Source organism: Antennarius striatus, chromosome 2, assembly GCF_040054535.1.
Source record: "Antennarius striatus isolate MH-2024 chromosome 2, ASM4005453v1, whole genome shotgun sequence".
NCBI lineage: Eukaryota > Metazoa > Chordata > Actinopteri > Lophiiformes > Antennariidae > Antennarius > Antennarius striatus.
Window position 1 is genome coordinate 24118764 of NC_090777.1, and position 17830 is coordinate 24136593.

Sequence of the window (17830 nt, forward strand, 5' to 3'; positions counted from 1 at the left end):
CTGGAACTGTGTTCACCTATTGTACATGACATAACGGCATTTTCATCATTGCATATGATATTGCTTCTATGTGTTTTTTTTAAATAGTCTACAAGGTCAAAATAATTTTCTTTTATGTGTCATCAGTCATAACATGGAACTGTAGGATTTCATCCTGAGGAAACCACATCATGACAGATTAGAGTGACTGATTTGCCTCCAGTGTCAGGAATACTGTAGATTATAATAGGGTTTATTAGATAAGGCTCTTTTAAGCCATTCTGGGTCACCTTCATTGACTGGACTGTAAAATATTAATGATTATTTATTTATTTTACCCTCTAAAAACCCCTGTCATCCCTATAAACCACAGCAAACATGCAAATATTAGTAGTTCCACTGTTAGTACTTGTTTATTGCGTTCAGGAGGGCGAGAAGATCACGGTGAACAGAATAAATTCATGATATTAACAGCTGAATATAATACATTTCCATCGGATGAAACTATAACAACGTAAGTTCACTTGTGTCTGTTTCGTTGTTCTTCCAAATCGCTTCACATGTAGTCGTGTGGACGCTGAGATTCTTCAAAGAGATTCGAGCGGCTCAGAGATCAGACAGGGGATTGGTTAGAACGCGTCACGTGACTCGACCTAAAAAAAACGAAGCGATGGAGAAAAGCTAAGGAAGGTGAGCCCTTTACGACTGTTATTTAACTGTATTTCTGTGCCGTTTTACCGACCCACAACCCGCGGTACACCGTATAAAACTACCAACTAACAGACTGTGTGTCCATGTTGACGTTTGAATGGAAAACATTGTTTTTTCTGCCTGGACATCGCATATGATGTTTAGGGCTAACTTGCTAACTGCTAGCTAACGTCGGCTAGCTTTGCGACGTTATGGTGCTGCTTGTCATCAGTAGACAAACATGACCAGACCTTTATTTACCTTCTGTTCACTGTATTTGTTTACTCAGCCGATTTCCGGGTGTTAAACCGACTAAAAATAACACGCCATTGCTTTTCTTTCCATGTCATTTGACTCCAGATGAATCAGGAATTGATTTGACATTTTATTTTGGTTAGGTGAGTTGACAGTATCTACTATTAATCAGCTGCTTACGAGTAAATTTGCAGCTACATCAAATCGCAAGAGTTTCTAATTTGTTGTAGCTGCGGTTTATTAATTAAAACACAAAATATAAGTCCCATAATTATTCATCCTCTTCATGACAAGCTGTTCTAGTGCGTTGGAGATCACCATGACCTGATGTGTAATAAACAATGAACAACAACCGGTTCCAGGTCTAGTCGGGTTTGTGTTACTTTGGAAGGTTCCAGGATCATTTTCCTTTTGGAATGTCCATTGATGTTCAAGCTTCTGCTTCCCCACAGATGGTGTGATGTTTTCTTCTATGATTTCATGAAGTTTAATGTAATCTATCTCTCCTTCTGTGTAATGGAGCAGATTTTTCTTGTGCTTCTAGGCAGCAGTAGTGAACAACATGTGGACCTTATGTAAAATAAGTGTTTGTACTTTACTAAAGTAAATCTACGTTCTTATGTCCATGTTCTTATGCTCCAGACACTTAGTTATTATAGGAAGCATTTGTGATTGCAGGGGGGAAAATGTTCTGCTCCAACGGGATGTTAAAATGTTTTTCTCTTGTCTGATTACAAACAGCTGATAGATAGTGGTTGAATAACTGGGTGGTGTGTTTTTTGACAGGAATCTGCCCTGGCAGTGGATTCCTCTCTACCAAGATTGTTTGTGGAATGGCAGCAGTTTGGCAGCAGGTTTTGGCAGTGGACGCAAGGTAAGACTCAATCATGCAGCAAAGCAGCGGACAATAATAGACTAAGATGATGAGGAAGCCATTCAGACATTTATTGCTTATGGATCACTTGTGAATTACTGCGTGTGCCATGTCATTTCTTTCCCTCCTTAGGTACAATGCTTACCGCACGCCTACGTTCCCACAGTTCAGAACTCAGTACATCCGCAGACGCAGCCAGCTGCTCAGAGAGAACGCCAAGTGTGGCTTTGAACCAGGACTGCGCAGGCAGTACCTGAGGCTGCGCAGTCAGCTGCTGGCCCTGCGCTACGGGCCCCTGTCTGAGCAGAGCAGCTTCAGGGCCAGCAGTGTGCGCAGCTCCCGAACCACACTGGACCGCATGGAGGTCAGACCCAAAAAAACAGAACGGGCACAGAAAATTGAAAAACAACGAATAGAATGGATGTTATGTTTTGGAAATAGAAATAAAGATATCTGAAAGTTGGAATTAAAACGTAGGATGTACAACATGTTGAAGCCATCTGCATGGAGCTAGTTTAGTTTTCATCAACCTCATAGCCAAATAACACGATGGTTGCCCATGCATATTAAGCTGAGCAGCTTGGTTGAAATAGCTGGCATTTTCCATTTACTGTATATGGGCAATAGCATTAGCTTACAATCTTTAGAAATTTCAGTAAGTCTGTAAATGTTTAGTATTATTTCAAGATTGTATGTAGTTATACATTCTTTTAGTTTACTTGATTTCACTCTTGCGAGGTTCTGTCTCCCACACTGGCTCCCCCTCCCTCTCCTGTCGTCTTGAGCAGGACTTTGAGGAGGACCCCCGCTCCCAAGGTGCTCGTGGTCACCGCCGGTCCGTCAGCAGAGGCTCCTACCAACTCCAAGCCCAGATGAACAGAGCCGTCTACGATGAGAGGTACGGCGCACAAACACCTCCCACCTTGAGATATTTAGTTCTCTTTGATCCAGTCTGTTGCACCGTGTTGGATTCACTGACCGTAGAGTTTATTTGTGCCTACAGGCCTCCGGGCAGTTTGGTGCCGACATCCGTGGCAGAGGCCAGTCGAGCGATGGCAGGAGACACAACTCTGAGTGAAAATTATGCTTTCGCTGGTATGCACCACATATTTGACCAACATGTAGACTCTGCTGGTAAGTGAACCATTTGTAAATATTATAACAGAACATTGTACAGTCAACCCTCGGTTTTCGAACATAATCCATTCCAGAAGGCTGTTCGAAAAGCAAATTGTTCGAAATCCGAAACTATTTTTCCCATTATAATTAATGTAAATAATTTTAATCAGTTCCAAGTCTAAAAAACAACTAAAAACAACAAGTTTTGTTTTGTTTTTTTTACTATTTCACACCATAAACTGCACTGTATACTTTTTACCATATATAAAAAGGGGTAGAAATAGACACTGTGTTTGATTTTAATAAAAGATATCCTATCGAACTTTGAACACAAATGCACTACGGAGGAAGCATCCTGGCCATTCGAGTTCGCTCGGCTCCCAAGTGAGTCGTGTTCAGGTACGCTCGGCTTCTTTTTGGTCGAGTTCAGAGACGTAAAATTCTCGGATTTTCTGGTCGAGAACCGATTTGATCGAGAACAGAAGCATTCGAAACCAAGGTTTGACTGTATTTTCCAAGCTTCAGCATTTACCTCATTCCATCTCCCTCCATGTTCTTCCAGTTCCACGGCTGCAGTTTGCCAATGATGACAAGCACCTCCTGGCTTGTTGCTCACTGGATGGGACCCTGTCGATCATGACTTTGTCCCCATCTCCTCCCAGTGTGAAGGTGACCCTAAAGGGTCACGGAGGTCCTGTCACAGACTTTGCTTGGTCTCTGAGCAATGACATCATTGTGTCAACATCACTAGACGGGACTCTGCGTATTTGGAACACGGAGGACGGGCGGTGCATCAGAGAAGTCAGAGACCCAGAATCCAGCGAGTTACTCTGCTGCACTTTCCAGCCCATGAACAACAATCTTACTGTGGTGAGTACATCTTCATGGATGTTACCATCTTGGTGTACTTGTGCATCAGATTTAACTCGGTTGAAAATACCAATAAAATAATAGATAAAGTCTGCAGATCCCACTCAGTGTTTTTAGTTTATTCATGGGTTATTCTCTTCAATTTCGAAGGTTTAGATTTCTAAGGTGAAGATGCAGCATTTTTGTGTTGCACTATTGTTTCACCGGTAATGTTTTTTTCCATACCCAAATGTCCATCATATTGTTTGTGGACTAAATGTGTCAGTTTGATACATGAATAATGAAGTCATAGGAAGGTATAGTTCTAACATTCTAAAATAGATTAAAAAAAAAAAAAGCAGCAATACCTTAAAATCCACTCAGATTGCAGACCGCAAGTTGCAGACATTACTGTTGTGATGAGTCTGACGCATTAAGTAAATGTTGCACCATTGTGTTGGCAGAAATGTTGAAACTTTCAAGTTTAGTTTGAAATCTTCAGACGAACAAAAGCCTCTCAGTATACTTCAGGCACAGAAGAATCAAGTCGAGGATTTATCTAAAATGCTTTACCAATTAGAGCATTTCAAAGTAGAAATTACACACAGTGTCTCAAAATGAGGAAGAGGGGTCTGAGTGGGTCTTTTTCAGGACATGACAGGAAAGAGACAACCATTTTATTTCCTCCTCATTTCTTTTCTCCTCATTTTAAGTGTGAGATTTTTACTTTGATATACTTCAATTAAACCAGAGCTAAGTGTCAATGCGGCGTGAAACGCCTCGTGGGGCAAGGCTCTTGACCTGAAAAGACCTGAAAAATACCAGAATACCTGCCTGTCATATAAATGTTACCACACAGCCGTCTGAGTAACTGCAAGACCTTTACTGTGTTAACACCTGAAGGCACGGTACAGTTTTCTGACACGTGGCATTCAGACTCATGGAAAAAGGTTATGTTTTGCTATATCCTGCTGTACCCACAAAAATATCTGACAGTGAGTTATGTAGCTTTTAATTCCTAGTACTTATAGTACGTACTATTACTTCCTTCCTTTTACTGTCAATGCATGCTGTAAGTTTAATTCATCACAATGCATCTTATTTTACTCAAAACAAGAGTATAAAAAACCTATAAAGAAGTCAGATTTTAGGATTCCACGTGACAGCTTTTCATCTCATACTTCATGCATATTTAGACTGATTAAAATTTTACCACTAAATCTTATCATTTGCCACCAAAACAGTGGTAAAAACTGTGGATAATTGTGTCTCGACTCAGTCAAATGAAAACAGTTCTGCACATTAAATTGAACGTGAAGAAGAAGAATGGTTGTTTCTAAATGAGCCACAACAATGTAGACGTACAACTGTTCAACATTCTGGTTTGCTCTCATCTGCTGACATGAGATTTTTTATTTTCTGTTGGATTACAGAATTTCTAGGATTAGACACCGGAGAAGGGTTTCATGCTTTCCAGAGATCAACCTGTTTCACTCATTGGAAAAACTACAGGCAGTTTTCTTCCTGCGCCAAATTCTCAGCGCTGCTCTGTGAGAATATGGAAATTCCTCACTCCCAGTTCTGTATTGCAGGTGGGAAACAGCAAGCACCACCTGCAGGTGGTGAACATCTCCACAGGGAAGAAGGTGAAGGGGGGCTCCAGTAAGCTGACAGGCCGCGTGCTGTCTCTGTCCTTTGATGCTCCAGGCAGGATCCTCTGGGCGGGGGATGACAGGGGGAGCATCTTCTCCTTCCTTTTTGACATGGCTACAGGTAAACCTTTTGTGTCATGCTTGGAATTCTAATCTGTTAAAAGAAAAATTAATTTATATAGCTTCGCTGCCTACCCTCCGCCCCTACCTCCACATTCATTCACAGGGAAGCTGACCAAAGCTAAGCGACTGGTGGTGAGTGAAGGCAGCTCCATCTGTAGCATATCTGCTCGGTCCTGGATTAGCCGAGAAGCCAGGGACCCCTCCCTGCTCATCAACGCCTGCGTCAATAAGCTGCTGCTGTACAGGTCGGTCTCTGGCATTAATAGTTGCTTTAATCTTTGCTTGTGTATGAATTTGCCTTGAACGGAACCAGTTGTGACACCTTTGCTTCGGTAGGGTGGTGGACAACGACGGCACGCTGCAGCTGAAGAGAAGCTTCCCAATCCAACACGGATCCCAGCTGGTTCACAGCATCTTCTGCCCCCTCATGTCTTTCAGGCAGGGGGCCTGTGTGGGTAAGTAGCCTCAGTGTTCCCTTTATAATATTCAAATGGTAAATTAGACCAGCGTTCATTATTTGATGCTGGTAATATGGGGAAAAGACAGAACATTTCAGAAATCAACTGTGTATTTTGTTGGCTTGTATGTATCTTTAAGTGAATTTAATCCTTTTTACCAAAGCGCAGCTAGATATTTAGTCTTATTTTCAGTAATATGTGACACCACTCAACCCCAGCACTTCACCTTACTTGACTCTCTTAAGCTCAATCATTTCCTAACAACCGTTGCGTTATATGCGTTTTAAGGCGTGTTAATGTTTAAATTAACAGGTTTTTGTCTCTAATTAACAGAGGCATCTCACTTGTATAAAAATAGCGTGACAGTCATCAAGTGGAGGATGTGATGTCACGTCATTGTTAGAAAAGCTACTGATGTTTTCTGAACTGGCATGAACGGAAGAGTTCGCTCGTAGAAATTCAAAAAATTTCTAATGCATGCCAGTAATTTTAATACATTTGAGAGGGTTTTGAAGCAGCAGATACTTTTATAATCCGCTGAAAATTGTTTCATTGAGACATCCATTATTTACCTATCTTCTTTCACTATTTCCTTGATCGTTTTATTTTCTCCTTTTGACACAGTGACTGGCAGTGAGGACACGTGTGTGTACTTCTTTGACGTCGAGCGCAACACCAAGGCCATAGTCAACAAGCTGCAGGGCCACGGGGGGCCGGTGCTGGATGTCAGCTTCAACTGTGACGAGAGTTTACTGGCATCTGCCGATTCCACGGGTATGGTCATCATCTGGAGGCGGGAGCAAAAGTGACTGCTCCTCCGACAAAATGGCTCCGTCCGCCGCATATAAAAGTCCTGCCGCTCCATTACCTGTTAATAACATGTGCGTAGAATTTCACTGGAATGTAACAAACTGCATTAAATGTTTGATTTAATGATTCTCAAGTGCAATCAGATAGAACACCATATTTATGAAGGAGGTGGGGATATCATGGAAATTAAAGGAATGGGGGGATGGTGTGTGTGCGTGTGTGTGTGTGTGTGTGTGTGTGTGTGCTCTTTCAGCTGTAGCTGAGTAATTGCTTTTCAACAAAAGAAAGAACACTTTTCCCATGCATGTGTCATGGCTTACCTCTGACTTGTGCGGATATGACTGAATTTATTTGAAAAGGATATAACATAATCTTCCAGAGAAACCAGATCCAACACTTAGAATCACAGAAAAAGCCCCTCTGGCATAGATGTACTTCACTATTTATGTAACTGTTATTCAAGCAGTGTAATCAAGTGTAGTAAGACCGCCTTATTTGCTGTCAGTTCCGCTGCTGCCTGTTTGCATTTGAGACCCCATGCATGACACGGAGCTGGGAATCAGTTGATAAGCATATCAAACTGATCATCACAAGTGTGTTTTTAAGCGTGTTTCTACTTTTCTCCTTGTATGTGTTTGTGTGCGTGTATGTATTCCATTCATGCTGGTTGCACATTCCTATAATTTATTTAATGCACACGCAAAATAAACCACTGTAACTGTCAGCGGTGTCTTTCTTAACTACAAAATGTATTTGGAATAGGTATAATTAAAAAAGTGCATTAACAGGAGAGCTTCATTCATACAGGATTTCCTCTATGTTGGGGATCAAATGTGAAAACATGCTACAGATTTAGTTGTTGAGTGATCTGTCTGAAACAAGGATTTGTTTTGGAATGACTTTCAAACATGACAAATTTTAATATCCTTACAGTCTCATAATTCAGTGCATTGTAGCGAAAAGAGTCGTCACTCCTCTGTTCAACAGTGAGGATGATGCCGTCATGTTTTTAACCATGCTAGCATTTTTTTAAAGAAATGTTTTTTAATATTTGAAAAAAAAAAAAAAAGGCCGGTCCACAAGTCTGACGTAATTCCTCCAAAAACAAATAACGTTTGGATCATTTGTTCTTTCTTTATATAGTGCCAAGTGGAAAATATTAGAATGGTAACATTTAAGATGCTAAATACGCAAAATATCAAAGTGTTTAAATTAATAAGCTGAGCATTTAGCCTCAAACAGCCTCTGCAGTGTCAATAAATAATTTCTGATATATTTAGGTCTCTTTAAACCACCAACGAGATAATTCAAAAATGTTCTCATGTTATAGAGTTTCAGTTAAAATTAAACATTTTGGAATTATTTATATTATTATCATTATTGTTATTATTATTATTATTATTATTATTATTATACCTTTACATCAATGTGGTAGATCAATACACAATGCAAGCTCCTACATGTTAGATTTATAGTCAAATTACACATTGTTTATTTCATTGTCAGACTGCTAGTCATTGCACTATGGGGCATTACCCTCTGGCTTCTCCACACAGAGGAAGACAAACTACAAAAATATGTGGAAACAGGCTGTAAGTTAGGGAAATTATAGGAAACATTTCAAATGCATCACGGGTGATTTACGCTCAAATACAGCAACCTCAGGCTTGATTGTTTTCCTCTCAAGGTTGGTGAGGGTATTGTAGGCCTATAAATGTGTGCTGCGTGGGAGTGAAAGCACAATGAATGCTTGCTGTCCGGGAAGGTCAGGATGTGGCTTTGTTCAAAACAGACAGGAAAGGTGCTGATAAACAAAAAAAAAAAAAACTTATTCAAGATGAAACTATGGAGGGAATCTGGGTGTTCTGATAAAGCCTCACACAGCTCTGGATCTCCAGATAGGTGGGTGAGGATTAGTTTTAACAAGTGAGTAAGGCGTATTGTATTTTGGTAAGAAGTGGGAAGAAAACGACAAATGAGCACTTAAGATGAATCATACAAATCAGTTCTTGGGAAACAAAGAGACACAGATGGACTCAACCTGTTAAAACTGGATTATATGAACGATTGCTATGGAAATATTTTCCCATGAGTCACTTTTTGAGTGTAGAAACAAAAGGGTAGCGGGTAAAAAAAAAAAGTTAAATTCATAAAGTAACTTTAGAAACGTAATTACTGCATGTATTACGGTTGGTTTGCTTTACATGTGGAATCTGTATGATTTGCTCCATCACCAGAGAAAGACTCAGTACATTATTCATGTGATTTATGGTCCTCATGATGAAGAGGAATTAACTCTTAATATCTAAAAAGGTTTTTGTTGTCAGAAAAAAGATTTTTTTTTAACTTTTAAGCTCTTGTTTTCTTCATCAGATATCATAACACAGGCATACGTCTTCTTCTGCTTTCGGCTTCTCCCTTAAGGGGTCGCCACAGCGAATCAATTGCCTCCATCTAACCCTGACTTCTGCATCCTCTTCTCTCACACCAACTACCTTCATGTCCTCTTTCACTACATCCATAAACCTCCTCTTTGGTCTTCCTCTAGGCCTCCTGCCTGGTAGTTCAAAAACTCAGCATCCTTCTACCAATATATTCACTATCTCTCCTCTGGACATGTCCAAACCATCTCAGTCTGGCCTCTCTGACTTTATCTCCAAATCTTCTAACATGTGCTGTCCCTCTGATGTACTCATTCCTGATCCTATCCATCCTGGTCACTCCCAGAGAGAACCTCAGCATCTTCATCTCTGCTACCTCCAGTTCTGTCTCCTGTCTTTTCCTCAGTGACACTGTCTCTAGACCAAACAACATCGCTGGTCTCACCACAGTTTTGTACACCTTTCCTTTCATTTTAGCTGAAACTCTTCTATCACACATCACACCTGACACTTTTCTCTACCTGTTCCATCCTGCCTGTACACACTTCTTCACCTCTTTTCCACACTCTCCATTGCTCTGGACTGTTGACCCCAAGTACTTAAAACCCTCCATCTTCTTGATCTCTTCTCCCTGTAACCTCACTCTTCCACTTGGGTCCCTCTCATTCACACACATGTACTCTGTCTTACTGCGGCTAACCTTCATTCCTCTCCCTTCCAAGACAAACCGCCATATGTAAAGAATAAAAATGAGCTTTTCTGGTGTGTTAAGTGAACAAACTCTGCCTTAAACCCATTTCTCAGCTTCATCAAGCTGAGACCACGATACAGAGAATATATGTTATTTTAAAGTCATCTGATTCTTGTGTAAAGATGTCATCTTTGAAAATAATGCTGTCATATTATGTAGTAAAAAAGTCTAATGTAATAAAAAAAAACTTCCATGTTAAAGTTCGGTGTTGGAGCATTAGTGTCAAATACTCTCATTCAGTACGTTTACAAATGAATTTTTTTTCATTCTTTCGTCTGCTTTTATGACATTATTCCAAGGACCTTGTATTATGAATGATTTTTTCTCACTTTAAAAATGAGTCTAGAAAAAGTACATATTCTTCATAAATAAAAAGTTAAATTCTTAAGACAGTTCGAACTCCACCAATTTAGCGCTATAATTGAAGTTGGTGCTACTCTTACTTTGACGGTTATTTGAGAAAACTGATGTTTCACTAATGGCTTCCGTGAGGATCCACATAAGTACCTCTTGTAGATGCATCACATTTGACACCAAAATGAATCAGCAGTCAGCAACATTATCATTTGCTCTCCCATAGTGGTGAATATTCCATGAGCCCTACTTCAGATCAGCAGATCTGGAATATTATGAGGATGAAGCTCAGATTTTCACGTGCAGTAGATCTTATGGGAGATGTGACCGAGCATTTTTTATCCAAACATTCTTGTCGTTTGTTAAAAATGACAAGAAAAACATTTCAACTCACCCTAAAAAAAGGTTTTAAATTCTGGATTATGATGATAATCTGGATCACTTCCAAAACCGAATTCTCTCTCTTGGGTTCTTACTTCTCCAAACAAATGTCAAAAAAATCCATTTATATTCCTTTAGGTTATTCCGCTAACAGACAGAAAAACAAGTCAATGTCAGGAAACAAAATCTCCTTGCCAGATAATAAAATGCAGCTTTGTTTATTCAGTCCAGCCAGATTTTTTGCAGCTCTAGCTTCACTGTAAAATGACTAGATTATAATGGTTGATGTTAGCAATGTTTAGATTTACATATTATTCTGTAGCACTGTAGGAAACTGCTTGGTCATATTCTTGGCTTCAGGATTAATCTGCTATCTCATTAGTAGAGAACCAGCTTAATAAACACTCTTTCAATTCGACCACATTATTGATCTAATATAGTTTTGCATATAACTCTAATGGGTTGACATCACTTCTTCTTTTGATTCAATGGTGAGTTTCAGTTTCAGTGGAATGGAAAGTGTCAAGATCACCTTCTTCATTTCATTAACAGTTACAAAAACCTAGACTGATGTGTTCCGAATATACTTTTTTATACTGATACCATCAAGAACTAAAACAGACATAGGATATAATTTGCACTTCAAGCCCTGTAAGGCAGCCTAATTTCTGTGGCGGTTCTCCACAGGGGATCCAGACAAGTTAACATCCAGGCAGATCATGACTCAGAATGCATCAAAAGTAGAGTCTTTATTGATGAGTGGGCAAAAGAACCACCTCAATTTAACTGTACAATTACAGAATATCATCTCGCGAAGGAATGCCAGACGTAAAAATTATGGACCTCAGTTCACTTTTCGCTTTGTCATTCGATATCCACAGTCTTAAATCTATGAAATGCAGTGGAATGCATGCTAATACAGTATGCTGTGCAAGTGTCCACATTCAGAAAATCGACTGCACAATTATATCTATGCCTATAACATACTTTAGGTCTAACATTTGTATTACATGAATCTTAATTTGGAGCGACAATTTAATGCAGTCTAAGCCGGTTCCTGCACAACAAGCCTCCTCGGGGTTGTATCCATTCTCAAGATGTTAAGATTTTAAATTTATTGTAATCCCAGGACCCAATTTGTGACATTTACGTTGAGGTAAAATATATAACCGGTCCTTGTAACATTCAAGTTCTCTTCACATTTAAGTGCTGCTTCATTTCTTCTTCATTTTTTTCTGTATTTTTGTGAAAACATAACAGCACTTAAAAAACATTCCCAAGATAACGATTTGCAAATAAATGTTCATTTGCTAATTCTTTTAAAATGATTCAATTTACATCATCATTCAAGTCATTAAATCCTATGGCCTGTTTGTAATGTACAAGTGTTGTTTTCTAATTATGCTTTCCCCATTTCTTTCTCCATTTGTAGTTCACATTTCATCGTACATTGCCATTAAAAAAATCAAACATTTTCACTCATTCAAATCCATTTGAAGGATTAATTTCCGCATGGTGATTGTTCAATTTTTGCATGATTTTGAGACACAAAGATGCGCTTGTCGTTGTACTGACTAAAGATCACTATCACCGTCGTTTCTCTCATCTTCCTTCCTCTCTCACACATTCATACAACTGCTATATAAAAACACAGAAACAGGAATATTCATTCCTGCACAGTCTATACAATATGAAATCAAGTCATATTTCAAAATAGTGTCATCTGCTTAACATGTATAGTTTACAAATAAAGGAAAACAGGCAATTTTTATGATACAAAGAAACCTGACACGCCCTAAATCAAGTTCAAAAAAATCAAGAATGTTAGGGGCTTCTTGGGTTCACAACAGCTATTTAAATGTGTCCAAGGTGTTTGGGTCCATTCGGCATTTTGTAGTCTTCTTTGAATTACATGTAAAGGCGTCTGGGGTGGGGTTAGGGTTTTTTTTTTTTCCAATCCAATCAGACCCTTGGAGTTCCTTGGTGTGTTCAAGAGTTTGTGATGCTTTTTTCCCAGTCTATAGCCTGTTTCTTCAAGGATTTCAGACCTCTGTTTTTTCTGCTTTGTCCCTCACGTGACACCAAAACTCATTCTTAGGTGAAAGCCTCGGGGCTTGTCCCACTGAAATAAGGCAACATTATTTTAAAATGGCATCAGTCACACTTAGTGGGAGTGGCGATTGTTGTCGTTGTCTTTCCTACTTATGAATCAAACATTTACATATTCAGAAATGCAAACCATTTAATTGTTGCCAGGGCTTTTTTTCCTACTATTCACACCTTTGCCTCAGACACATTTACTCAAATATCAACATTCTTAACAATATAAAAAGACACATATCCAAGGTGCATTATTTCACATCTCAATTCCTCTTGAAGACTTGAAACATTCCCTCCATTAAGGTCATTTCTTATCACATAATGCAGTAGGCCTCGTCCTGGGGCAGGTGTTGTTTAGTCCTCCAGTAGGTTGGCAGGTGAGCTCTCAGCACTTTCCTCAAGTCCTCGTTAAGCAGGAGACAGAAGATGGGATTGACTCCGGCTTGGGCGAAGCTCATCCACACTGTGATGGAGAGGTACCTGTGAGGGATAGAGCAGGACTTGACAAACACCCTCCAGAAACACGCCACGATGTACGGAGCCCAGAGGACGAGGAAGAGCAGGGTGATGGTGTAGAACATCCTACCCAGCCTCCTCTCTGACCTCACTTCTTCCATCCCAAGCAGCCGCCGGTGTTGATTGTGTAAATTTTGCCTGATGCCCAACAGAGTCGGTGGCATGGGACCACGACCGAACCCTGCAATCCAGTTCGCTGCAGCTTGACCTGTGGCTCCAGGGCCATGGAAGGTCCAGTTCTGGCTGATAGCCGGGACTAGCTGGACAGGTTTCATCTTGCGGTGCCTGTACTCAAACAGCAGCAGCTTGGCGTAGAAACCGTGGGTGGCGAGAACCACCACAGCCAGCATGAGCATGAAACCCAGGGTGTCGTTGGTCTTCAAGTAGCGATGTTCAAAAATGCACTGATCCTCGTCGCGGATGAACTTGTACGTCCCTACGTCAAAGACAGGTGGGAACGCCATGGCGACAGCCAGAGTCCACACCATGCATATGATGGCAGCGCAGGTCCAGATAGTCATGCGTTTGGCATAGAATCGGTGGTGGGCGATAGCAAGGTAGCGGGTGACGGCCACGCAAAACAGCATGAAGGCAGCGTGAAAACAAAAGAGAACAGCCATAAAAGCCACAACTTTACAACTCAAGGCGCTGTAAGTCCAGGCCGAACTGTTGTGGACGGAAACCAGCACAAAAGGGAAGCAAGCGGCGGAGCGAACTGCATCGGCCAGGCACAGGTCCAGGAGAAAGAAGTAGGGAGCCTTGTGAAGTGTCCTGTTTCGTAAGACCAGCAGAGAGACCAAGAGGTTGCCTACAAGACTCACACAGATGATCAGACCCAAGAAGACCAGCTTAAAGTAGGCAGACACATCCGTGGCGGAGATTCCTCCACTGTTGCTGCCGCCGTCGCTACTGCTGCTGCCTCTCGCCAGTCCGCTCTGCGAAGCCAGCACAGACAGCAAACTGCCGGGGCCATCGATGGCGAAGCTCTGGTTAGCCATTCTGTCACCTTCTACAGGAGCCTGCCTGGATCGGGCCCTTTAGAAACGCTACCGATCCGCCTAGAGCCGTCGTCTCCCCCCAGCTCTCTCGTCTTTACAAGGAGAGGCCGTAAGGATCTTTTCTACACGTCAGATTCATCTTTCCTCTTTGTCCACAACCTCTCCACCTGTGAACAGAGACACACATTTTGAGGAATTGGAGAACAAGATGTCTGACGGGCCTGTTTGGGTCACACACACAAAAAAAAAATTCCGCTGAAAGGAAACAAATCTCACATTAATGGCATTGATGTAGAAGTCCAGTGTTGGGCAACACTGTGGAAATCTCAGCCTTCCTGTTTCTCTGTGGCTGGGATCAGATCAGCCACTCTACAGCATGCCAGCTCCTTGGCTCTCTCAGTAATTACCTTGCCCGTTGCTAAGATACAACAGCTCGCATACTTTGTGCAAGTGTGGGTGTTTGAGTGAATGCATGGGGGTGTACAGGGGGATGGAGCAGACACAGTACAACCAGCACTGGGCATGTCCAAGAGAGATGTTGTAAATGAGCAGAAAACATTTAATCATTTCTCTCTCTGTGCTGCTTTGTGTCTGCGCAATAGCCGGTTTAAGAGCAGAGGGTGTCATCAGAACCGTTCATGGCACGTAAATGTGAGAATATATCAGAGCAGAGCGAGCAGCCATTCGGGGTTTACTGTCGGAATGTGTGTGGTTTTTTTTCCTCTAATTTTTCAAAATATTATCGCCAAACCTCGGTGAGACAAGAGTCAAATTTTATTTAATGAAGAAAATCAGTGGATCAGTGAGGGGAAAAAACAAATGCACCCTCCCTTAAAACATTCATAGGCAGAAGGGATGGTAATAAAACCTAGCTGTGCTTGTCTGGGTGGGCCTCGTCTATGTAGGCCATGAAACACAAAATGATTTGCTGGAACTGTGGGTTTATTTTTCTCTCACATCTCAGCCCAAATTATTAATTCTCCTGGTTATATAGCTTCCATTTGGTCTTGGCCCGAAATATAAGATGAAGCAAAAAAATAAAAATAAAATAAAAACAACAACAGGAAAAATAAACAAAACAGATGAACAGGTGTCAAAATCACCTCTGCTGTTGGTGTGTGCGTGTGCGTGCTCGTGTGCGCGCGTTCGTCTGAGGGAGAGGAAAAAGGGGGAGAGAGAGAGAGAGAGAGAGAATAACCTACCTTTCATCCCTCATATTTTTATCCAATCTGTTCTTCTCTGGCGACAAAAAACACAAACAGAAATGATCCCAGTCGCTTTGTCGTTCGTCAAATGGAGAGGAAAACCATCTTGTTGTGCTGTCGGGGCTCAAACAACACCTGTTATGCGTAAATCCATCGCGAGGAAATCGAAATGAGGAACATGTAATAAACATAACACGATCGAGGCTATCTATCTAATAATCGAACAATCCGGTGATGAAGGCTCAGACATTTAAGAGATGTGCGTGAAAATATCCACTGCCACCCTTTTTTTCTGGCTTCATGGAGAGGGATGTGTTCATTTGCTCTGAATATCATCCGAGAAAACAGATTTTATGTTGCATCACGTCGAAGATGGATTCCAACAAGCCCAGAAACAGACGCGATAAATATATATATTTGTTCTGGATGTATATCCAAATGATGTCAGATTATTATTATTATTATTATTATTATTATTATTTTAATTCTTATAATAACCCACCCACAATCGACAGAGAGGAAAAAAAGATCGCGCATCCCTTAAATGAATTGTCTTGGCGTTTATATTGGCTGGTGGCACCAGAATAATTAGTCCACACAGACAGCAATCTCGATTCGTCTCTTTCCCCCATTTCTGTGTCAAAAAACAACAACAACAAAAAAAAAAAAACAGGCGATGGATTTACCCTGAACTGTTATATGCAGTCATTGTTTTGCTGTCCGGCGAAGGTGGACTACATCTCCACAATAAGAGCCTCCATGTCAGAGCAGAAACATCTTTTAGAAAATCCAGCGATGTCACGCAGGCTTTCACGTCTCCGACGCGTTGAGATCACGATTCCATCACGATAGAAAGGAAAAGCAGAACAACAACGAGGCTGGATTAGGTTGAATTATTCCCGAATAATTCCCAATTATGGCTGCTTGCGAGGAGGCAGCTCGGGAACCGTCGGTTTTATCCGGAGAGAGAGAGGGGGGGGGAGTAAGAGAGAGAAAGAGAGAGAGAGAGGGGAGAGAGAGGGAGGGGGGAGATATTTTGATTTTTAACATCACGTTTATTCATAAAAGTCAAATTACAAAATAATCACGTTGACAAAAAAATCCACCCCCCCAAAAAAAAAAAAAAATTCACGGAAGGGATTTTCAATAAAACTGGGCTTTTTCTGAACAAAGAAACATCTAAGCTTTTAACATTTATCAAATAATTTTTTTTTTAAAAAACAAGAAAGAAGTAAGAAAAAAAATTATCCGTTCTTCGCAATCATCTATTCTACAATCATGTCTTTTACTTTTTTAGTTTTTTCAATATATAAACTCTTGGTCTGTAAAAACTGGCTAACCACTTCTTGTTTTATTTTTCATATAAAAGCTGATGATATCCAGAAATATGTTGAGGTCAGGAAATTTTTTTTTGCTATTTTTGCCCTCGAACCTTTTGTGTCCTGCAGGAGTTTTTTAAAAATATTTTGCGAATCATATTTTTGAGACAGCGAGAAACAGAGAGACGGATCTGTGCAGAACAACCTAAAAGTGATGTTCGAATCTCTCAATGGAATCATGTGTGTTTTCTCCAGATGTCAACAAAGTGCGTGTTTTATTGGTTCTGTTCTCTGGAGGCCAGACTGGACTGGACCCTGGAATGATAGACAGGCCCTGCGGGACAGCAGCAAGGCATTCTGGGTCCTTAGACAAAAAATATAATACTGGGTCTCTTTAATATGAATAAATACGTAAGAATAAAGAAAACAGATTCAGAAGCTGTGACATAATTCCATATAGAATATATAATACTTTATATTTGAGCTTCATAAACTTAAGATGTTTAAAAAACTTCCAAACATTTTCTTGACTGAGAGAATTCTTTTTCTTTGTGTTCATTCTCAACATGCTAGACAATGACCAATCATTTAATCACCCGTATAAAAACAAAAATCACCAAATTTAGTGAGGAGACCTTTGATTCCAGAATGCTACGGGTGGTGCAACATGACCAGGATGGTGTTATTGACGTGCTGTCTTTGGTTCGGTTCCCAGGAGTGACACAACCTGCTGCTACACCACAGACAGGTTCCAACAGCGCCCCGGCAGCAGAGATGATTGGCCCTCTGGATGGCGTGTACATACCTAAAGACACCATGGAGCATCCGACCACCTGAAACTGGTTCAGTGCCCAGTTTCTGCAGAATGATGGTGCAGCTTTGGACCAGTTCAACAGGATTAACCCCAAACTAAACTCCTCTGATAACCTGAGCGAGCGCCATGTTGCTGACTCAGCAGGGACTCGTCTTCTCCTCCTCTGCCGTAGCTCTAATTAGAGAATGCTGGCGTCCCATTG

At 40.8% G+C, this 17830-nt stretch overlaps 2 protein-coding genes across 4 annotated transcripts; one reads left to right on the plus strand and one right to left on the minus strand.

Moving 5' to 3' along the window:
• The first annotated feature begins 610 nt into the window (after positions 1–610).
• Positions 611–7533, plus strand: wdr13 (WD repeat domain 13). Of its 2 annotated transcripts, none has more exons than XM_068331508.1 (10): positions 611–669; positions 1711–1798; positions 1931–2162; positions 2587–2696; positions 2802–2932; positions 3480–3787; positions 5359–5539; positions 5645–5786; positions 5878–5996; positions 6624–7533. In XM_068331508.1, the coding sequence occupies exons 2-10, from the start codon at positions 1758–1760 to the stop codon at positions 6806–6808; spliced, it is 1449 nt and encodes a 482-aa protein (XP_068187609.1). In that variant the 5' UTR covers positions 611–669; positions 1711–1757; the 3' UTR covers positions 6809–7533. The 2 variants fall into 2 exon arrangements, with proteins under 2 accessions (XP_068187609.1, XP_068187617.1); XM_068331516.1 differs by lacking the exon at positions 611–669 and adding an exon at positions 1015–1067.
• A 3942-nt stretch (positions 7534–11475) lies between these two features.
• LOC137610252 (probable G-protein coupled receptor 173) lies at positions 11476–16398 on the minus strand. 2 transcript variants are annotated; one of them, XM_068337780.1, is made up of 2 exons: positions 16182–16398; positions 11476–14457 (listed from the first exon to the last, which is right to left on the minus strand). In XM_068337780.1, the coding sequence occupies exon 2, from the start codon at positions 14288–14290 to the stop codon at positions 13091–13093; it is 1200 nt and encodes a 399-aa protein (XP_068193881.1). In that variant the 5' UTR covers positions 14291–14457; positions 16182–16398; the 3' UTR covers positions 11476–13090. The 2 variants fall into 2 exon arrangements, with proteins under 2 accessions (XP_068193881.1, XP_068193872.1); XM_068337771.1 differs by lacking the exon at positions 16182–16398 and adding an exon at positions 15493–15780.
• Positions 16399–17830: the final 1432 nt, after the last annotated feature.